We start from the raw sequence: 24,205 nt of genomic DNA on the forward strand, positions 1-24,205 counted from the left end.
GACTTATTTGGGCAAGTGCTTATAGCAGCTTTACTTATAATTTCCAAACCCTGGAAGAAACCAAGATGTCCTTTAGTAGGAGATGAATGCATATGCCTAGGTGAGGGGAAAAAAAGCCAATCTGAAAAGGCTATACACTAATGATTCAAACTGCTGGACATTCTGGGAGAGGCAAAACTAGAGACAATAGAAATACCAGTGGCTGTCAAAGGATGAAGAAAGGGGAGAGGGAAGGAGGGAGGGAGGGAGGGAGGGAGGGAGGAAGGGAGGGAGGGAGGGAGGGAGAGAGGGAGGGAGGGAAGGAGGGATGAACAGAGCGAAGACATAGGATTTTCAGGGCATAATACTTGATGTTTGATTCAATGCTTCCTCTAGGTCAAAATAGTTCAGAAAATGGCCATTCAACAGTTACAACTCAATACCAAAAACAGTTCCAGAAAGCTAATATAGTTTGATTTTGGTTTACTCATAGTATTTGCATGGGTAAATCAGTGTTTCTCTCACGTGCAGGATAGACTTCCTAGACCTCATTGTTTTCTCACTAGTGCTTTTAGAATACATTCTCATTAAATCTTTCTTGTCATAATAAACGGCCATATGAGTTTTCTTTGTCTTGGGTAAAATAATTCATAATAGAAACTATGATACTGGCAGGATTTGAGAGCCAGAGGAGTCAGGCCAGCTATTTTAAATCATTTAACAGATGAGAAAACTGAGGCCCAAAGAAGACCAAGTTGACCTGTGACATCATGGTCTCACAGACAAGTCATTTCTAGAGGTGGCCTACTAAGCCAGGCAGAGGGTTGGCTCTGAAAGGCCTAATATTTAATGTTTTCCATAGTATGGTTTTCAGGGGCTTTAGTTCCAAGGTGTTAACAGCTAGTTGGGATTAGTAGCAGGGAGTGAGCAGTAAGAAGCTTCCCAAATAAACCTTATACATTATCCTGACAAGAAAATTAAAAAAAAAAAAAGATTAAAAAGAAAAAGAAAAACCAGGTGCTGGTAGCTCATACCTATAATCCTAGCTACTCAAAAGTCTGAGATCTGAGGATCACGATTCAAAGCCAGCACAGGCACAAAAGACCATGAGATTCTTATCTACAATGAACTACTCAGAAAAGGCTGGAAGTGGCACTGTGGCTCAAGTGATAGAGTGCTAGACTTGAGCACAAAGAAGCTCACGGACAGCACCCAGGCCCAGACTTCAAGCCACCAGATCAGAAAAAAAAAAGAAAAATAAAGCAAAAGCCTACTATAATGTAACAAGTTCGCTACCATTTGATGTATAAAACCATAATTCAAAGGCATTTAATATCACACAACATAAGTTACATCAATAGAATTCTTGTCTTTAGAACAGACAAGTGTTTAAAAACTAACTATCGGTAACAGAACAGCTTTCCACAAGAAGAAAGCTCAAGAGGGTTCAAGGCTGATGATTCAAGCTTGGAAGGTCACTGTACTTAGGTCAATTGTGAGTACTGTATTCCATGAGGCTCCTGAATTACCACTGGTGTAAGAGATTTACTGAGCCAGCAAGAGGGAGATCTCTGTTTCTGCAAGTGCACGAATGAAACAACTTGTGAAGCTCCCTATGGAATGGTTGCCATAAGCCTAGGTGGCTCAGGCTGCTGTTGAACAGCACATCTAGACTTCTGTTGGGAGCACAAACCCTGACATTTCTAGGATTGCAGCAGCCAGCTGGCTGCATAAAGCCATAAAGAAGCACAGCTAGATGGAGCCTCATTATAGACCTGCAACCAGGAAGACAATCAGTGGATTCATCAATAAGGCAAAGCCTGCCCTACTGAGGAAAGCAGCTTCAATGAGGTAAGTAAAATTTAGAACTTTTCCCTTTGGGTACAGAAGCACTGTCTTCTCAGTTTTAAAGTGATAGTTCATATTATTTTAAAATGATGGCATTTTAAAGGAATTTCCTTCCACAAAACCTACAATCCCCCAATTACCTCTGACTCTTTTAGTATTAAAGAATGCCAGAGGAAAGATTTAAAGACCTTATAGGAGATGGGTGAGGTAATGTTTCACAGACAGACGGTACAATCGCCCTAAATGCTGAAAAAGTCTAATGATGACTAACATACAAGTATGAAGAGGATATCCATTAAAATCATAGCAGTTTCTTTATAACTTCTCTCAGAACCAACCGGGGTTTGCAGGGCAAGAGAAGAGAGAGCCAAAGAAATCAATAACATGAAGAAAGAAAAATACAGGATGAATAGAAGGGAATAAGTAGACCTCTTCTTTCCTGTCATTTCAAACATTGCTCCTTTGTTTGAGACTTTCTAATCCTTTCCTTCTTTAGTGAAAATAATCAGAATATGAAAATCTATCAGGGTACCTATTCAGAAGGTTATTCAGAAGGCTGAGGTCTGAGGATCATGGTTCAAAGACAGTCAGACAGTACAGCCTGTGAGACATGAGTCTCTTATCTCCAATGAACTAGCAAAAAGCTGGAAGTAGAACTATGGCTCAAGTTCAAGCCCCAGTGCTAGCACAGAAGAGAAAAAGAATAAAGGAAAAGAGTTGAAAAAGAAAAGCAGAAAGATGATAAAAGAATCTGACTTTAGGTTTCATCTCTTAGATATTGGTGTGGACACTTCTAGATTTTTTGGCATACCTATTCCATGCCAGAAACAATGGGATAATACCTACATGCTGATTTATAACCTTGTTTTTACTCAAGGACATACTGTGCAAAATGCTTCTATCTATAAAATGTTATCCTGGCCTACATCTGTAAGGGTAGTGAAACATAAAGTAAGGATTCTACAGACTCAAGCAGGTTAGGACTCGAGTCTCAGGCTGGCTGCTTCGTAATCAAATGACCTTTAGCCAAATGAAGCAATGCAAAGTACTTACCAAATACCTGTTGTGATAGGTGCTCAATATAAGGTGTTTATTATACTAACTATTCTACTACTATATGATTATATTGAATTAAAATAAAATCCAACCTCTCTTGCTGGGCATTTAGATGATTTGTATTTATTCTGAAATTGTTATGGAGCCATAGGAAGTTGCAAAAACAGCATAGACTGTGACATCTTACATAGCCATAGTGCAGTACAAAACCCAAGACAACCAGCCATTGTGTAATCCATGAATCTTGCCTGTATTTCACCAGTTTTCATTCCCATTTGTGCACACATATGTGTCTTATCATGTATGCATATTCCTATAACCAACACCACAGTCTGAACTTCTATTATCACAAAGATCTCTTCCTACTCCTCCACTTTCTTTTTCCCTCTCCCCAAAGTCTGATGACATCTAATTTCTTCTGCCTTTCTGTATCATTTCTCAAGTGTTATACAGGGCAACCACACTCTGTAAACTTTAGAGATCATGACCTATACTGCATATACTGACTACTTATGTTCATGCAATAGACTACTGCTTGGAAACGTCAGTTTAACCAATTACATGGTGAAGGGCAGTTCACTGTTTTCAAGGCTTTAGCTAGTACCAATGAAACATGTCTGAACATTTGCCTTTATGTTTTATATGGATATAAATTTTCATTTCTTTGGGATAAAGTTTTATTTTTATGGGGCAAATACTAGGAATGAGAATACTGATTTGTATGGTAGGATCATTTTTGGTTTTACATAATATTATCAGACTACGCTCCAGAGTACTGTACCACTTTGAACAGACAAGAGCACTGAGGGGATTTGGCTTCTGAACATGCTAATGATTCACATTAGTGATTACTACTGAATATAAATGTTCTCCTGCTCTACTAGGTATATAGTAATATTTCATCATGGCTTTATTATATATTTCTACACTATAAACATTTATAATTTTTTATTGTGTTAATGTGGTTTCAAATTGGGGCCTTGCACATGGTAGGCAGGTTCTTTCTTTTTTTTTTAAGAGTATCCACACATTTTATAAATTTTTGTCTTCTACATTTTTTTTCAAAAAAGTGACATCATAAACAGAAACAACAAAAGTAGCAACAACAAAACAATCCTGACTCAAAGACATGATTTGGCAGTCCTTCTAGCATTCATGAATTAATTTATAATTATTAAGCTAATGAAGGTAACTCATCAATTACATTCTGCAGTATCCTTTCTAAGAAAAATTATACAGTGTCTTTTCTAACATAGTAATATTCTAAATGATCAGAGAAACTTGTCTGCTTATAGGAGAGCTTTCGAATAGGAGATGGGGGCCTTTCATTTTGAATCTCAGTCAGCTGGTGTTTGATTTTGCTATATGCCTAAATGGTTTTTCAGTAATTTCTAATGTCATCTCTCTACATATGTCACAGAAATATTTCATAACTAGAGCTTTCATTTAGCAACTAATTAAACAATACATTTAATGCTTCCCATTTGTAGACACTATTTAGTCATGTTTTGTTAGGATTAATTTTAGCTAAGTCACCTATACCTCTTCTTTTAATTTGCCAGGCATGGCCAAGTGGTAGGCAGATTATTTACCACTTGAGCATGCCCTCAGTCTTCTTTCTTTTAGTGTTTATTGTTGTCCTCTCCGCCCCGCCCCAGAGAGGGTCTAGAATTTATGTCGGGAACAGGTAGACTGCAATCCTCCTATCTACACTGCCCACATAGCTACTGGGAGAGGAACATGACATTATACTTGGCTTTTACTGATTGAGATGGGAGGGAGGGTCTTAGGAACCATTTTCCCTCCCCAGCTAGGCCTGAACCACAATCTTCCTGATCGCCACAACCGGAATTGCTAGTATTGCAAGCATGAGCATGCCTGGCTTCTCTTTCTAATTTTTTAAATGATGAATAATGCTAGAGCAGATATCTGGTCTGGATAAGTTCTAAGTTAATCACTACAAATGGATTCTTCAAAGTGGAATTGCTGAATAGACTAAATTAAAAAATCGTTGGAAGATAATGCTCATGCTGCTCTCCAGAAAATTACTTATTTGTGCTCTATAAGCATCACAGACTGCTTGGCTTTTAAAGTGCATTCGTCCTTTGGTATCCTTTCCTCCTTTACACTTAAATCACTTACTTCTAGGTTACTTACAATACTTAAGACAATGCAACGATTAATAAATAGGGCAATTTTAAGGGAATAATGGCAAGAAAAAAATTCGTTCAGTACAGATACAATTTTAAAAATACTTTCAATCTATCACTAATTGAATTCAGAGCTTCTACCAATGATGTATCAAATACTTTTTGGGTATGGTGGTGCACAACTGATAGATATCCCAGCTACTGGGGATTGCTTAAGTCCTGCATTGTCCTATACGATGACTGAGTTTCACATTATGTTTAGCATCACTGTGGTGATCTCCTAGGAGCAAGGAAACACCAGATGGCCTAAGGAGAGTGAACCAGTCCAGGTTGGAAACAAAATACTCTATTAAAATGACAGTTTACACCAAGGAAATGGATAAATATTAAGTCACATGAACTCTTCATATAACAGAAAATGAACCAACTAAGAAACCATCTCTAAAGATATCCTCAACGCAGGCCTGCATTACACACTGTCATCAAACACATTAGAAAGAAAGAAAACTCATTTACCTTTATGAGCAACAAGACACAGATCTTCTTGCATCTTTGAAAACTCTGATGAGGTTTCAGAGCCATCAGAATAATTTTTCTCTTCCCCAAAATCGAGTGTTGATAAATTAGGGTTGGAGGAATGGAGTCTGACTGGGCCAGAAAAAGGTTTAGGAACCTAAAGGGACAATAAGGGAAAACACTTCCATTCAGATATGGATTGTTCTGAATATTTACTTGATTCTAAGATTGAAGCCTATTAATAGAAGGACATTTTATATGTAAGTCTTCCTACAGAATAATAACTTGGAAATAAATGAAAAGAAAACTACTTCCATAGAAACTTGCTTCTTACAAAATACAGGTATGTGAGAAATCACATATTCTTTCAGAAATGGTAGAAGTTTTAAAGCTATAAGTTGAAAATGACAGATAAGGCTGCTAGGCTCCCTCAGTTACACTTGATTCCTTCCTCCTGTCAATCATCACTCTGTAATTAGGTGATTGGAGGGAACATGTTTAAAATTCTTTTCTTTATGTGCCCTTGGGGATTCTACATAACAAACTTCCATGTTTGTACATGAAAAATTATTGGTTAGGTGATGATGACGCATGCCTGTAATCCTACCCCCAGGAAGCTGAGATCTGAGGACTGTAGTTGGAGCCAGCTTAGGCAGAAAACTATGAAATCTTATCTCCAATTAACCAGCAAACCTGGAAGTGGAGTTGGAGCTCTAGTAGTATATCACCAGCCTTGAAGTAAAAAGTCAAGCATGCGTACAAGGCCCTAAGTTTAAGCCCCAGTACGAGTATCTCACTACACCCCCAATACACATCAAAAAAAGAAAAAGTATATTCCAGTCCTGAGACACTTTAAACCAAAGGGTACATGAGTCCACCAGATGCTTTACTCAAAAGTTAGGGATTTGCTTTTAATAATTTATGTTTAATATACAAGAGTCAGGGCCGGGAGTTTGGCCTACTGGTTAAAGTGCTGGCCTAGCATACACGAAGCACTGGGTTCGATTCCTTGGTACCACATACATAGAAAAAAGCCGGAAGCGGTGCTGAGGCTCAAGTGGTAGAGCTCTAGCCTTGAGAAAGTCCAAGGACAGTGCTCAGGCCCTGAGCCCAAGCCCAGGACTGGCAAAAAAAAAAAAAAAAAAAAACAATATACAAGAGTCAACCTGCAAATCTTGGCCAGGGCTTGCCATTGAGGACAGTTCTGAGGACCATAAAGGAAACCTCTGGTGGGGCAACTGAGAGTTTAGAGAGGAATGATGAGAGTGTGTATAATGTCTCCATGTCTCAGAGACATGTACAAGTGGGACCTGTGAGCTCAGGGAGATGATAAATCCACCAAGAAGCAGCATGGCCACAACAGCCACCAAACAAGGTACATACCCAAGCACAGAAGAAGGCAGCAGGCCAAGGATTAATAAGGGCAAACATGAGTCCTAGAAATGGTGGCAGTCTTTCTGAGCTCATGTCATTTTTCCTTTAGCTCACATTTTCTCTCCTGCCCAATATTCATGACAAGGTTATTATGGTACCCAGAAGATCTAAGTGATTTAAGAATAATCTAGAACATTCACTTCTCTGTTTTCCTGTCAATGCAATTCCAACATGTGGCATGCAGAATGAGGCCAATGAGGAAAGCAGTAGCTGATGGACGCCACAGTTACCTGCAGTGTTCCTTTAGCATCTTTGCCAATAGCTCTGGACCGCCACCTTCTATGTGATCGTTTTTCCTTTTTGGGACTTTCAAAAGCTCCACCCTTCATTACAAAACAGGAAAGAGCAGAGCGTGAGGCCCAAACCCACAGGGGAAAATGCACAGCAGTGAGGCACACCAAACCCATGGGGTAAATGCACAGCAGTGACCACCTCTTTCCCCTGGATTTGGCCAAAGCACCTGGCCACACACAATCCCCTGTTAGTCAAAAGCTAGGGAGAAGGGCAGGAAGCACAATCCAGAAGGTACAAAGGAGGGGGCATGTTAACCTGGATGGCATTGATGGCTGGCGCCGAGTATGTCCGATGCAGGACGTCCATGCTCTGCAGGAGCTGGCTCATTTCCACCAGATACACTTGGCAGTGTGCCAGGTCTGCAGGCAGAAGAGGGAATTGGTCCAAGTCTCCAGTAGCAGGAGGGATTACACTACGGGCAGTGGATGCTTTCTGATTTTCCCAGTCTTAACTGGCTCATTCCTCTTTAGACACTCTGGTGGTTCCACCTCCCCCAGGAAGTAACCAGGTTGAAGTCAAATTTAGTGTGAACACCTGATGGGTATAGTTCACTGTGGCCTAGAACTTCTGAGACTCAAGCAATCCTACCTCAGCCTCCCAAATAGTTGGGATTATAGGTGCATAGCTCTGCACTTGGCATGTTTCTGATTTTTCTATATTTAAATTTCCATCTGTACAGGTAAGAAATTTTACTTTCTTTTTCACAGGCAAGAATGTGGACTTCAGTCTACAGGCATGGAACTGGGGAACCAGGTTGTCCCAATTTGAATCTGCTTAATTTGTGGTGACTTTTGGGCAAAATGACATAACTTTGCTGTGCCTCAGTTTCCTCCTAGCTAATTGTAAGTAATGAAAGTTAAGTTGGTAATGAAAGTTAAGTTGCTTAGCAAGGTCTTTGGTCTCTTGTAAGAAGTAAATGTATCAGCCATCCTCAAGACGAGCAGCATCCAGCAGTAGGAGGCTGGATGTAAAGACCCACCATTAAGTGGGTAAAATGAAAATGAAGGCTATTGGTCTCTAAGAATAACTTGTTTGGTTATGGACCTTCCTGAGGACCATGATAAGTCTCTACAGGGAGACATGATACAACAGAAAGTAGTCTTAACCTAGATCCCAGTCACTAACTCAAGAGATAGTCCCTGACTGGCCTTCACTGGGTCCGACCGATGTTGAAGCCTCTGCTGAACATTCAAGGCTTAAAGGCCTTAGGGAAGCAGCTCTGGGTCTCTAGCATTATCACAATCATTGGGAGAAAGTAAGTTACAGATACTTAGCTTCTTCCTTCTAGTTTGCGACTCATTACTTCTGGATTGGGCTTCAGCATTTCCTTTTATTTTTGTTTTCTCTGGCACAGGGCCTTACTAGACAGCTAAGGCTAGTCTCAAACTCATATGTAGTCCAAATATGCAAGAAACTTAACCTTCCTCCTGCATCAACTTCCCAAGTGCTGGGAATACAGGCATGTGCTTCCCCATCTGGCTTGAAAATGAATACGTCTAATTAAGTTCCCAGGCTAGGGTAATGTTGCTGGCCCATGTACAATACAGAGGTCATTTTGTAAGTGTCACTTAGTGAAGCTTTTTTTATTTTTGATATACATTTCTGATATTTATTGACAGAGCCAGGGACCACATGGCCCCCACAGAAATAATATCCGCATCCAACAACAGGAAGAACAATTTCCCAACTTTCTCTAGTAGTACTCTTGATCATGACTACACTTTAAAATCAACTAGAGACATGTTCAACTAGAGAGATATTTTCCATTTCATATGCCCATGTCTCATCTCTAGAAAAGTAAATCACAGCCCTCTGGTTTTTGTTGGTGATTTTGTTCTAGTTCCTGTGATGAGTCTTAGCTAACTAAGGTTGAGAATACTAAGTTTCCTTGTGGCAGGAGTGCTTTCCCAGTCTCCTTATCAGTACAGTGCCAGTAAACAGAGGTCTGGGTATCGATATTCCTATTTAAAAAGCTTTCCTGGTAATTCTTCTCTGTCTTTTTGTCATTTTATTTTGGTTATTTAAGACATGATCTTCCTTTGTTATCCAGGCTGGATACAACAATGTATTATCATGCTCAGAGTTTCTTGGTGATTCAGTCAGGGTACAGGATGCTGACATTTTGAAAATCTCCATCTGGCCACTGACTCACCTTTGAAACACTGATTCTTAACCAAAGGTATACACCAGAATCATTGTTGGCATTAAGAGAGCCAACAAGCCTATTCCCCTGGAGATGTCATTTATAAGCTCCAAGAGGAGTCAGATATTTGCACTCAAAGACTAGAAAAGTAAAGCTGTCTTCATGTATGCCCAGGTGAAGATGTACAGCTCTGAAAGCCAAGAGTATTTACTTAAGAATGAATGTGACCTTCTTTAGCAGAAGGAAAATGGAGATGGGTAAAGACAGGGACACACATTCATCTTAGGGATAAATACCAAACGAAGACTGTTTCAGGCATGTCGCAGAAAGAAGCAAATATTTCAGGTCACTCTACCTTTCGAGCATTTTTCCATGTCCTCTGAAGACTGCAGCCAGAAAGGAACTCGTGTCTCACCACAAGAAAATGATAAATTGCTTCCGGTTTGAAATGAGTTCTGTTTTGATATACTGCTACGCTGTTCATGGACAAGAAGACATTACATATGGAAACAGAGATCCATCTTATGGGGAGACTTTAGGGTAAAGAATAACAGAGTGGGTTAGCCCCTAATCCATGTCATCTGCCATGTGCTCCTATCAAACACCCACAAGAGACTTGAACACCTATGGCTTTTACCCCAAGTTGGTCTTACCAGGCTCCAATGCCTCATATGACAGTGTTTATTTTCTTTCTCTATCAAATAGTGATATCAAATTAATGATATATATATATATATATACAGGTTTGGAAATATCCTGTATGAAATATCTTGAATGAATATGTGTATGTGACAAAAATAAATCTGATCAATAGGAACCTAGACACTCAGTAGACAGGCATTTAAGGTATTAAAATATTCCTCAGCTATCACACCTGGTCCTAATGCTGACTCACTGGGTAAGTGAGGAATTATACACCTGTTCCTTCCCACAAACTTTCCTTCGGCACTGCTCTCAACATGGACATCCCTGCTACAAAGCCACCCCCTTCTTTTGGTTTCAGTATCTGCAACACTCTCATTACCTTCCTGCTGGAAATGGAGTTGAACACCTCTGATGTCGAGTCTGGGACAGTGGATCCAGGGAAAAAGTGAGTGACATCTCGTGGAAACATGGCAATCTCATTCTGACGGTACATTCTATGGTGACGGAGTTTGGACACCCACTCATCAAAGACTTCTTCTGACTTCACCTAAAACCAGGTCAATTAAAAGAAGGAAGAGAGTCACTTGCTGAAGGGAAGAATTATTCATCAAATTGAGGTCACTCCTGACACAATTTCTTTAATGTAGAAACATACTCTACTGTCTACAAGAAGAAATCTGGGCAGGATGTAGAGTAAAAATGATTTTCAGTAAGTATATATTTAGGTTTCCATTGAGAATTTTGAATAGCCATGCTAATTTTAAGAGAAGACAGTACCAGTTGTATTAAACAATAAACTGAATTTTATATTTATGTCTCTTAAAACATTTCCAAGCTCTCAGGTCCCAGATTCTGCTATCACTGCTGAATGTAATTAGCACTATTTTTCTATTGAAACACCTTTATAATTCAGATATTTCAGATCAATTTTCTCCAAACTGGAAGGAATTGGTAAATTCTTCCTAAAATATTTCACCAGATTCATTAACTCTGAGAAGGGTATCCTGCTAAGAAGTTTATGTTAATAAATATGGTTATTAAGAAACATTTTTCCTACTTTCAGAAAAGGAAAAAAATCTGATAAAGTATTATTAAACATTTCTATCACCATGCAGTCAACTATCAATAGTCTCCAACCATGTGTGGCGATGATTTCTAATTTTCATAAAGAATATTTCTGTCTAATAATTTTTAAATTTTACCATGAAAGTGTTTATTATAAGGGTATATCACTTAACTTTATTTACAATAGATGCACCAAAACATTGACATTTAAAAACATTTATACCATAATCTGACAGTGACTTTTTTAAAAAAGGCAGAAAAGCTTAAAATGCCTTAACTATAAAAGGGGGCAACCTATTTTCTTTCATGTTTCTGATTAGGTGTGGCCCTTTTGATTCAGCAGAGGGAGGATGGGAAGCAAAGAAGGTTGACAATTGGCTGATGTGTGTGTCAAGCCACTAAATCATTGCATTCATGTGAAGACCTCCTATGTGCTCCCACTAAATCCCATTTGGCTCAGGAGGTAATACATGTACTGTAGCTTGTGGCTGGGGTCTTGCTGCTGGCCTCTGCCCTACAACATCCCCCTCCTACCACACTCAATTCTTACAAACGCATAGTCTACTCCAGATATCCTTAGAAAGTTGTAAATGGTATATGGATGGCTCTCAAAACCACAACCCTGAGTGAAAAAGGAAGTGATGAGAAGATATTCATATTCATATGCTGCAACGTGTGCATTTACAGATCACACTCGAAAATACACACCAAAGTCAGGGGAGTGCTTGCCTATGGCAGACATTGAAACATAAAAGGACTGAAGCTCATTGTCAAAGGAGGTTTAATTTCATCTGTAGAATATGGTATGTCTAACATTTGAAAATTATTTGGCTTTCTTGAGACAAAGTCTCACTATGCAATCCTTCTGCTTTCACCTCATGAATCTAAGATTACAGATGTAGATCTAATAATTTTTACTAAAACAATTTCAAGTGCTTATAGAATACTGAAAAGAATCTAGCAAGTACTTCTGTACCATAGATATTTCTTACAAGTCAGTATTTTCAAAGTGAAAAAGCAATACAAACCTCTAACCTAGAACACAGCGACTCATGAAACTGCAATTTATTTGGTGTATGTGTGTGTGTGTGTGTGTGTGTGTGTGTGTGTGCACGCGCACTGGTACTGAGCCTTGAACTCAGAGCTTGCACTCTTGTTTGGCTCCTTCTCAAGGCTGGTGCTCTGCCACTTGAGCTACATCTCCACTTCCAGCTTTTTTATGGTTAGAGATAAGTTTCTCAGATTTGTTTGCCTAGACTGGCTTTCAAACCGTAATCTTCAGATCTCAGTCTCCTGAGAAACGCAGAGTTGAGCCACCAGCAGTCAGCTGAAGCTATAATTCAGAACAACCAAAAGGAGGCCTAGGAGGTTGATTTCCCAAATGGGAACCTCGAGCTAGGTCAGCAGGAACCTTACCTCTGGCTCCAGCTAAGAATAGGGCAATGCCCTCAAGCCCAGCAGCATCACTGGTGAGAAAATATGAGGGAGGCTTCTGTATGGATTAGAAGTTCCTGGAAGGCTGAAGACCCTTCTAGGATCTATTGAATATGACATTTACAGGAAGACTCAGACACACAGACACAGGTCTATTTATCTTTCTGTATTGCCAAGTATCTGAAAAGCATGTCATTTCCCTGATATTTACTAGAATCTTGTGTCATCCTTGTACTGATCTACTTGCAACCCTTGACAATCAGTGCCCAGAGCACTTATCTTGACTCACTTTTCATTGGTAAAAGGAGATAACTAAACTCACCTTGTTAAACAACTGTCTCTGAAGTAGAAACTGGGTGGACAGTCAGTTATCTGTCTCCTACTTAGACCACTTATCTCTATAATGAAAGAATGTATCTGAGTGTGGTAGTATATATCTGCTTTCCTGGCTTTTGGAAGGCCGAGGCAGAGAAACTAAAAATGCAAGACCAGCCTGGACTACACAGCAAATCAGAGAACATCCTAAGCTACATTGCCAGCTCTTGTCTCATAGGAGACACACACACACACACACACACACACACACACACACACACACACACACACACACAAATAGACTACAGACAGAGACAGACAGACACAGAGAGTATGAAAGAGGGTCTGGCTCTAATGCTATTAACTAGAGCCTCAGCTAAGAACAGTTCTGTTGTAGTCACTGATGAAGTTGAGAATAAGCAAAAAAAAAGCCAGAATTAAAAGTGAGTCACATGAAGAAATACTAAACTGTTCATCATATACCAGTATTTAATATATCTTAGAACTTTAACTTTAAAAAATAGGAATTAATAATTATCTGCACTATGATAACTAGGATAGTGTGTAAAGAATAACATGTAAGGCCGGGCGCGGTAGCTCACACCTGTAAACCTAGCTACTGAGGAGGCTGAGATCTGAGTGAGTATCAAGGTTCAAAGCCAGCCTGGGCACAACAGGACCTGGGTCTCTTACTCCTATTAACCTCTAGAAAACGGGAAGTGCGGCTTGGCTCAAGAGTAGGGTGGTAGCCTTGAGCTGAAGAGCTCAGGGATAGTATCCAGGACCAGGGATAGGGTGGTAGCCTTGAGCTGAAGAACTCAGGGACAGTGCCCAGGCCGATTTCAAGACCCATGACCTACACACAAAAAAAGAATAACATGTAATTTCCTGTCCATGTCTAAGCTCATAACAAACACGCAATGGAGGCACACCATGGATCCATTACCTAAACTACTCTACCCTAGGGCAGACTGAGCACTGAAATGGGGTTTCACGCAGCAAAATGGGGTTAGTTTACCTTGTTTCTGCTTATCCTTTACTGCACACGATCATTCTATTCTTTTTCATTTTATTTTTTATTATCAAGGTAATGTATAGAGGGGTTACAGTTACATTCACCAGATAGTAAGTGCATTACTTCTCACACATTGATACCCCTTCTTATTTTTTCCCTATTTCCCTCCCCCCACCCCCTCACAATCATTTTGTTTGCCCCCTTCCCTTTCCTATTTCAAATAAACAAATATGTATATAATATACCATGTAACAAAGTCAGATACAGTGACAATATGAGATTAATCAAAGGGCAATAAAGGAGAAGAAAAATAACATAGTACATTAGGAACAACAGTCACTGGACCTGTAATCCCAGCTACACAGGAGGCTGAGATCTGAGATGATACTTGGGATTTGGGAAGAGGAGTGTACTGGGAAATAACTGGAAACGTTTTTGGTTGTTACACTAGAAAAGGGCAGTACTGGCATCCAGAAGGGACAGGAATGCCACTAAACATCGAACAATGCTTGGGACAGGCACACAACAAAGAATTATATATCTTACAATGTCACCAATGCCAAGCTAAGAAACCTTAATTTTCTTTCCCCAGCTACTCAAGAGGTAGAGACTGAGAAGATGGAGGTTCAAGGATAGCCAACGAAAAAAAAGCCACTGAGACTCCATTTCAACCAATAAGTAGAACTGTGGTAGTTCACATCTGTAATCCCAGCTACAGGGAGGCAAAAGGAGGAAGATCACCAGCCAAGGATGGCTCTGGGCAAAAACACTATTCAAAAACTAGTAAGCAAAAAAAGGGCTATGAGTGTGGTTCAAGTGTGCCTAATAGAAGGCCTTGAGTTCAAGCCTCAGTATGCTCAAAAACCTGATTCTATTCTCTCCTTTCCTTTCTTACTCTTGTTCTTTTGAACAAGGTCTTGCTACTATGTAGTCCAAGCTCACCTTAAATGTGGGATCATCCTGCTTCAACTTCCCAAGTCCTGGGCTTGCAGGTGGGTGCTACCTTGCCCTGCTTGAAACTCTGCCTTACATAATGAACTAAGCTAGAGGTTCAGGGCTGGACCAGAAGATGGTGCACGTTCAACTCCCTGACCCAGTTAACTAATCACATACACATGTGAGACTGTATTTCACTCCACTGTGCATACACTACTGAGAGGACAGTTATATATATTTATATTTTTTATTGTAATTAATAAAAGGGTTACATGATATTTGCCAGATAGAAGGTGCATTAATTCACATATATTGATACCCTTTCACATGTCTTGGTCCCCATTACCCTCCCCTCCCCCCCCCCCCGTCTTGGTTTCCCCCCCTTCTCTATCCAATTTCAAATAACCAAATACAAATAAATCCAATATATCAGATAACAAAGTGAGATACTGTAACAATATGAGATAACCAAGGGACAGTAAAAGAGATGAGAGATAACATAGTACATTAAGGACAACAATCATTCATTATATGGCTTTTGTTTCTATATCCTGGAGGTCTTTTCAATTAGCTTCATACTAGATGGCCTTATGTATCAAGGTTTTGCTCTATTGCAGATCTCTGCTAGTAGAGCCCAAGGTTTCTACTGATTATGACAAATGAGGGAAACCATTGAGCCTAAGTTCCTTTGAGTCTGGCTTACTTCACTTAATATGATTTTTTCTAAGTCTTTCCATTTCCTAACAAATGGGGTGATGTCATTTTTTCTGACAGCAGCATAGAATTCCATTGTGTACAAATACCACAACTTGTTGATATATCAACAGCTCAAAAAATTGAATCACTCCAAAACTAATCAAAGTAACAACCATCCCATTAAAAAATGGAGCATCTCACTTTGTTATCTGATATATTGAATATATTTGTATTTGGATATTTGAAATTTGATAGGGAAGGGGGGAAAACCAAGATGGGTGAGGGGTGTGGGGGGGAGGGAAACGGGTACCAAGACATGTGAAAGGGTATCAATGTATGTGAATTAATGCACCTTCTATCCGGCAAATATCATGTAACCCTTTTACTAATTACAATAAAAAAAGAATTAAAAAAAATAAATAAAAATAAAAAATGGGCCAAAGACTTAAAGAGATTCTTCTCTGAAGAAGAAACAAAAATGGCCTATAGACACATGAAGAAATGCTCAACATCTCTGGTCATAAAAGAAATGCAAATCAAAACAACTCTAAGATTCCACCTCACTCCAGTTAGAATGGCCAGGATCAGGAAAACGAATAACAACAGATGCTGGAGGGGATGTGGCAGGAGGGATCACTACTACACTGTTGGTGGGAGTGCAAACTCGTTCAACCACTGTGGAAAGCAGTGTGGCAGTGCCTCAAAAGGCTAAACATAGAGCTCCCCTATGACCCAGCAATTCCACTACTTGGCATTTACCCAACCATCCAGAAACTAGGGCATACTAAATCCACTAGCACAACGATGTTCACTGCAGCATTATTCACCATAGCAAAAATATGGAACCAACCTATATATATATATACATATATATATTTACATATGTGTATATGTACACATATGTATATATATGTATATAGAGAGAATATTTTGATTTGGAGCTCATGTTCTCATGATTTTATTTTCCTAACCCTCAGCCCCATCCCCCAAATCCCAAATAAGTTGCCCAGATAAGCTAGGCTGGGTGTTGGTGGCTCATGACGATAATCTTAGCTACTAAGGAGGCTGAGATCTGAGAATCATAAATTGAAGCCAGCCAAGGAAGGAAAGTCCATGAGAGTCTCATTTACAATTAACCACACACAGAAGTGGAGCTATAGAGCCAGCCTTTGAGAGATAAAGCTAAAGGACAGCGCCCAGCATGCATACTATACACATACACACCCTCCTTCTCTCCTTCCTATCCTCCTCGCTTCCTCCCTACCTTCCTTCCTTCCTTCCTTCACCCCAATTAATTCTTAACTTTCAGATACCAGCTTACCAGTGAATAGTCCTAGGCAATAACTAAACTTACTGAGCTTAGGGAGGGCTAACTAAGCTTTATGCAAGTCCTACAAGATGAGTGTTGTAATAATTTTCTCTCTCTATTTCTTGGGGGTGAGAAAATCATTCCATATACTAAGAACTAACTCCATGGACTAATTCTATGCTGATGGGCTAACTCAGTACGGAGTATATAAGCACACAAACTCTGGATGCCATGTTTCATGCTTCTTCTCTACTATATCCACAGAAGAGAGCAAGAGGGTGCACAGCCTTGACAGGTACTATATGCAGATTTCCCACATCAGGGGAAACATCCTAAACATTTCACTGTAATACTGGAATGTTAACAGAATCTCTATAAAATTTGCTAAAGATGTAGGACAGGGTTCCACAGAATTACTTCAGACATTTTACACTATGGTAATTGGTTCTTTACTGCAGATATCACTGCCTGAGCAAAACCTGGGAACATGGAGATGCTTTTGTTATTGATTATCATCACAGTCACTGGATGTGAGGGGCCATTATCTGGAGGATGAGAAACCTTCAAGCAGTGTCAGACAGTCCTGTGCATCCTAGTATGTGAGAGACTGCCCTTAGGGGTTCAGTGGTGCTGGTCTGCTACATGCTCGCCAGATAGCCAAATGACACCATCAACAGCACAATCAGAGACGACCAAGACAGGAGCAATGGACACCTGGACTCGGGAGGATCACCAGTGTAAGAGTTCCACATCAGTCTGGACAGCATAGTAAACTCGCCTTTTCAAGCAAAACCAAAGCAGCATTACAATACATGCAAATGTGTGTGTCAGAGGATGCCTCACCTTCAGATGGTAGATGTGCTCCTCTGTGTCAAGGTCTATGCACTTGGATGATTTCTTCACAGACATCACAGACAGCCCCACGTCAATGCAGCCATGCAGCTTCTCCCTCTCCATCTGTGGAATGGCAGTGGTGAAGGACTGCTGGGCTCCTCCCCCTGACTCTCCACATGTACTAACAGGAAGAGCAAATAGCATGGCTGATAGAGCACCTAGCCCCCAATGCTGAGTAAAGTGCAGGGCACACACTGATTTATGTACTCTGGGAGGAAAGGAGGCCTCTTCTTGTTTCACAGTCAGAGGAGCCAAATAGTGTGTAATATTCACTTGGAGAAGCTGACTCAGTAAAGTTAGTGTCTATGTCCAAAGCCATTAAGAAGTGACTTAAAAGGATGAGTACTACTAGACAAGAGGCTGGTGAGGAGAAAGGGAAGAAAGGAAGAAAGAAGAATCCTATGTGGCAGGCCTATCTATCACTTAGAGCTCTCACAAGCTGACTGCTAGTGTTCCCTGCCTAAGACATTCTCCTCAGGTAGGACCCTTTCCACCAATCCTGTGTCACTGTGACTCTCAGGCACTGTAGCAGTGAGTATGCCACATCTTGTGCTTTCCTGCTATTATTACAAGCCTTGATCTACCCAGGTAACCCACCACAACTCAAGCCAGAACAGATCATAGACATCTAGTAGGGATTGATAGACACCAGAACCCCTGCCTGAAGGGTGAGTTGAGCCCAGCAAGAATCACAACCCAGGACAGTGCAGAGCAGACACCAGTATCCCATCTGTAGAAACCATTATCCTCAGAGCATTGTAGCCCTAGACTATGCGATCCACCCCTGGAGTTGGCAACAGCATGGACAACCAACAACAACACTTACATCAGTTTGGCTCTTGGCATATTTCAAGATTCCTTTCTCCAGGTAGAAGAACCTCTGTGGGGAACAAGATATAATTCATTAACACGATCCATCAAATCTTCCTTTGGTGTTCATTTCTGGCCAGATACACCTGCAATCTTAGCTACCAGAAAAGTGAAGGTAAGCAAGAAAGTAATTTGAGGCCAGTCTGGGCTAGAGGTAGCAAGAGGCTATCTCAACCCATTAGCCAGGCATGCACTTGTAATCACAGCTATGCATGAGGCCTAACTCGAAAGATCTTGAAAGATGGCAGTCTACAAAATATGAAGAGCTGTTTGTAAGCAATGAAGGCAAAAAGGCCTGGGATCCTGGCTCAAGTGGTAGAGTTCCTGCCTTGTAAGGGCAAGACCCTGATTTCAAACACCACCACCACTACTAATACTATAAATACCCAAGAATCAAGGGCTGAGACTTAGCAAATGCCTAGAAAGGGGAAACAAATGTCAAGGTCTTACCTTGTGCCAGCCTTTTAAGGGCCATTTCCTCTTTTTCAGCAGAAATCCTTTCTGCACGGGTGGCTCCTGGGTATAACTCATTTCTCCCCTCAGTCCTTCCACCACTTCCCAGCTATCCTGTTCCAAAAAAAAGAGTCTAAATGTCTGTCTTTTAAAACACAGCAGAACATTCAGAAATACTTCATTCTGTCAGAAAAATTCATCCAGGGTAAAGAGACTGGTGGAGTTTGCTGGGCAGAAGAAATTCAAATTTAATTCTCATGTAGTCCCTGGACTTTAAAGAATCAATGCTGGAGTTCAGTGGGATCAAATTTGAAAGCTGAGCTCTGTTTCCGAAGAGGCTGCTTCTCTCACTTTTAGTGCTTGAGCCTTGATGAGCACAGCTGAAGGGAAGGATCTGACAGCAGCATCTATTTTTATTCACCTTCACATCACCACACAACTACTGTTCACTTACTAGGCTTGAGTCTGAATATCATAAAGAGCTAGACAACAGGATGGAAGGGGTGTGTGTAAGCGTGTGTGTGTGTGTGTGTGTGCCTGGTTTTAAAATTATGAGGCTAGATAATAACTAGCAACTGTGATAAATCTACTGAAATAATGATGTGGTTAATAATTATCTTCAAATTCTAGGTTTTTAAGTAGTAGAAATCTTGAAACATTAATAAGATAGATTAGTGACAGGCATTTTCCTAACTCCCCCCCCCAAGGCTATGCATTCCTCCCTTCATATTAATTTCCTACTTTGAGTCAAATGTCAAGCCTCCAGACAGGTGACCCAGGAAGAAGCAGATATTTCAGGAGGGACGGGAAGGGCAGGCACAGGGCTTCCAGGCAGTTAGACTTGGGTGGCTAGAAACATACAGTATGGGCTACATGAGGGCATGAAAAGCGTGAAGTCCTCCATGGCTCATTTTTATGTTGTCCTCAATTCGGTACACACTCTTCTCAAAACAAGAGCTGTCTCCTACATGGCACCAGAACACTTTGTCTAATGACCTGACAGATCCAGAATGTATCTCTTATTCCCTTTCAGTCTGGAGTTGAAGATACCCTAGAATTTTGAAACCACTTCAGTAGCATCTCACAATTTAGAGCTGTGAAAAGGGATTTATTCAATAGAGAAAAAAAAAAAGGACAGATTTTATCTGGAGAATTTTCTCCCCCCAAAATAGCAACATTGAATGGGATTTCCTTCATCACCAATTATTCAGTCACTCAGTTACGCCCAGACAGTAACTGGAGAATACATGTTGTTCAGTGACCGAAGGCCACACTTCTCAGTATGTGAAAATACACACACACCTGGCTCAAATATATTTTGTCTCAGAAAGTTATTCTCAAAGCATTAAAAGTATTTTACCTGTTTAAATGTGAATGAGTCTTTAAGACTGTCAAATTAAAACTCTCTCCTCCTGTAGGAATTCCATATGTCTCCTTATTTTCCAATGCTTCCTCCTTACTTAACACAGATTGTCTTTTACTACACAACAGCCTTTTGAGCTTAGTTGAAATCTGATGTCTTCATAATCTTAACCTAATATCTATTGAGTAGGAGGCATCTGGTGGCAAATGATTAAGTTTAGTTCTGAAACAAAGCTGAAAAAGATTTATGTGCTTAGAATATTATAACTTGACACCCTGCACTCAAGTATATCCAGCAACAGGGGGTCAAAAGACTGTTTACAAATTAGACATAAAGTCAGCTCTTGCATGGTGTTGCCATTGAAAAAAAACCCAGGGCTCCAAAGTTCTCTAAGTGGATCAAACCCTGTAGATTTGTTTGTTTTAAGACTGTCAAGCAGAAGGCAACTTGCAGAGCCGCTAATACTAAGCAATCATGCCCATCTGCTCAATACCTTTAACTGTGCTTGGTACAAATGCTAAGGGGGTTAGCTATTACTGCATACTTTACAGAACTGGATGAGATCATAGTGGCATTTTAAAGGAAATGAGAATTAAATTTGAAATCAGTTCCAAAGATTTATGTTAAAACAAGATTGTACTTGAATTTCTGAGACCTAGCAGATTCCTTCCAATGATCCAGTCTTGGGTATAGAAAATGAGAATGGCTTTATTGAGCCCTCATATAAACAAGGCAAAAAAGTTTTAGGTATTTTTATCCTCTACAAAATGTCTTGTGTTTCTCTTGTTTTATTTTCTACTTGGGTCCAGAACTGTGGAACTGTTGCCAGACTAGAAAAGTCAGATTTGCAGCACTTAAGAAAGAACACTAAGTGCCAGTGAGTGTATACAGAGATTCCCTTCTTAAATATTTGTTTGTTAAATATGACATTTGAAATATGATGCAAAAATCAACGTTAATAAATGCTTTAATAATAAAAAAGAAAGAACAGCAGTGGCTCACATCTGTAATCCTAGCTGCTCAGGAGGCTGAGATCTGAGGATTGAGGTTCAAAGCCAGCTTGGGCACTAAAGTCCACAAGACTCTTATCTCCAATTAACCACTAGTAAACTGGGAGCTCAGGGACAACACCCAGGCCCAGAGGTACCAGAGGTAGGGCAGTAGCCTTGAGCTGAAGAGCTCAGGGCCAGCACCCAGGCCCAGAGTTCAAGCCCCACAACTGACTTAAATAAATAAATAAATAAATAAATAAATAAATAAATAAATAAATAAATAAATAAGAGGGCTGGGGGCTTGGCCTAGTGGTAAGAGTATTTGACTAGCATGCACAAAAACCCGGGTTTCATTCCCGGGTACCACATACACAGACAAAAGCTGGAAGTTGTGCTGTGGCTCAAGTGGTAGAGTGCTAGCTTGGAGAAAGTCCAAGGACAGTGCTCAGGCCCTGAAGTCAATCCTCACAACTGGTAAAAAAAATGGAAGGAAGAACAGGCCTTCTTGCTCCTTGCTTGGGAGAGAAAGCACTGAAGCCAATGCCTTTTCTGGGTTACTTATCCAAATATTCCCCTTCAGCATCCCCGCCTCCATCCTAGGGTCAGCAGTGCTATCTAAGCTTGTTGGTTCTCATAGGCCTGGGCTATTCATTCTAAGGCTATGCAACTCAGGAACCAATGGTGAGAAGAGAAAATCTACTTCAAATCAGTTGGACATGAAGGGTTCAAGTGTAGCTCAGTTATAGAGAACTTGCCTAGCATACATAGGCCCTGGCTTCCATCTTCAGCACAGAAAAAAATAAATGCAAGATGAAATCACTTGAGAGTAGAAATGGATTCTCTTTCACATAAGTTTGGGATTTGTACACCTTGAATTCTTAGGAATCAAATACTAAATAACCAAGGGAAGACTGTTCTTGCTGTGACTTCAAAAAGCACCATGCTCTTTTAAGACACTCACATCATGAAAGGGCATGCTATCTGATTTGTTAACAACACACCTGTATTGTTTTCATATTCACATCACACTTTATATACTTCTGATATAGTCATATCTGGGCTTTCCAACTTTGAAATATATATCAAGAGGGGAGGGGTTGGGGGAGGCAAATGAGAACAAAAACATGAGAAGGGGTATCAATATTTGTGAAGTAATGCACATTCTATCTGGCAAATATAATGTAACCCTTCTATTAATTACAATAAAAAATTTAAAAATAAATATATACCAATATTAACCACATTCCTCGACATTTCCTTTCTGTTACAGAAAAGTATGCTGTTGGTATGTTTAAAAGCTGTGCTAGGCCTTTGTCCGTTGTTTGGTTGGTGAAGATGTTCTCCCACTCTGTAGGCTTCCTAATTAATTTACTAGCTATGTCCCTTGCCATACAAAAGCTCCGCAGTTTAATGCAGTCCCACTTATCCAGCCTTTCTCTGATTTGCTGTGATTCTTGGTCCTTATCAAGAAAGTTTCGACCTGTGCCAAGGAGGCCTAGTGTATCTCCTATTCCTTCCTGTAAAGTTTTCAGTGTGTCAGTTTTTACCTCCAGGTCTTTGATCCATTTGGAGTTAATTCTAGTGAAAGGTGACAAAGAAGGATCCAACTTTAGTTTTCTGCAGGTGCTTAACCAGTTCTGCCAGCACAACTTGTTGAAGAGGCTGTCTTTCTTCCATTCTATTTTTTTGGCTACCTTGTCAAAGATTAGGTGGCCATATGTCTGTGGTTTAATATCTGGGTACTCAGTTCTATTCCATTGGTCTTCAGGCCTGTTCTTGTGCCAGTACCAAGCTGTTTTGAGAATTATAGCTCTGTAATAGAGTCTAAAGTTTGGAATTGAAATTCCTCCAGCGCTGTTCTTTCTGCCTCATATCTAAAATATATCAACAACTCAAAAAATTGAATCACTCCAAAACTAATCTCCAAAGTAATAACCATCCATTAAAAAATGGGCCAAAGACTTAAAGAGAATCTTCGCTGAAGAAGAAACAAAAATGGCCTATAGACACATGAAGAAATGCTCAACATCTCTGGTAATAAAAGAAATGCAAATCAAAACAACTCTAAGATTCCACCTCACTCCAGTTAGAATGGCCAGGATCAGGAAAACGAATAATAACAGATGCTGGAGGGGATGTGGCCAGGAGGGATCACTACTACACTGTTGGTGGGAGTGCAAACTCGTTCAACCACTATGGAAAGCAGTGTGGCAGTGCCTCAAAAGGTTAAACATAGAACTCCCCTATGACCCAGCAATTCCACTACTTGGCATTTACCAAACCATCCAGAAACAAGGGCATACTAAATCCACTAGCACAACAATGTTCATTGCAGCACTATTCACCATAGCAAAGATATGGAACCAACCTAGATGTCCCTCAGTTGATGAGTGGATCAACAAGTTGTGGTATTTGTACACAATGGAATTCTATGCTGCTGTCAGAAAGAATGAGATCTCCCCATTTGTTAGGAAATGGAAAGACTTAGAAAAAATCATATTAAGTGAAGTAAGCCAGACTCAAAGGAACTTAGGCTCAATGGTTTCCCTCATTCGTCATAATCAGTAGAAACCTTGGGCTCTACTAGCAGAGATCTGCAATAGAGCAAAATCTTGATACATAAGGCCATATAGTATGAAGCTAATTGAAAGGACCTCCAGGATATTGAAACAAAAGCCATATAATGAATGATTGTTGTCCTTAATGTACTATGTTGTCTCTCATCTCCTTTGCTGTCCCTTGGGTATCTCATATTGTTACAGTATCTCACTTTGTTATCTGATATATTGAATTTATTT

General features: G+C 40.1%; 1 protein-coding gene across 4 annotated transcripts in view; it reads right to left on the minus strand.

Annotated features, from left to right (window-relative positions):
• Window positions 1-24,205, minus strand: part of Osbpl3 (oxysterol binding protein like 3) — a 179,028-nt gene that overhangs the window by 67,231 nt on the left and 87,592 nt on the right. For 2 of the 4 annotated variants that reach the window (XM_090332780.1, XM_090332778.1), the window contains exons 3-10: window positions 19,050-19,166; window positions 18,556-18,609; window positions 17,679-17,792; window positions 10,445-10,612; window positions 9,776-9,896; window positions 7,533-7,636; window positions 7,214-7,306; window positions 5,550-5,706 (exon numbers count right to left, since the gene is read on the minus strand). In XM_090332780.1, coding sequence (XP_090188906.1) covers window positions 5,550-5,706; window positions 7,214-7,306; window positions 7,533-7,636; window positions 9,776-9,896; window positions 10,445-10,612; window positions 17,679-17,792; window positions 18,556-18,609; window positions 19,050-19,166 — 928 coding nt within the window. The remainder of the gene's footprint in view (window positions 1-5,549; window positions 5,707-7,213; window positions 7,307-7,532; window positions 7,637-9,775; window positions 9,897-10,444; window positions 10,613-17,678; window positions 17,793-18,555; window positions 18,610-19,049; window positions 19,167-24,205) is intronic. The other 2 variants (XM_090332781.1, XM_090332779.1) reach the window with 1 other exon arrangement.

This window comes from Megascapheus bottae, chromosome 5, assembly GCF_031878675.1.
Source record: "Megascapheus bottae isolate mThoBot1 chromosome 5, mThoBot2.hap1, whole genome shotgun sequence".
NCBI lineage: Eukaryota > Metazoa > Chordata > Mammalia > Rodentia > Geomyidae > Megascapheus > Megascapheus bottae.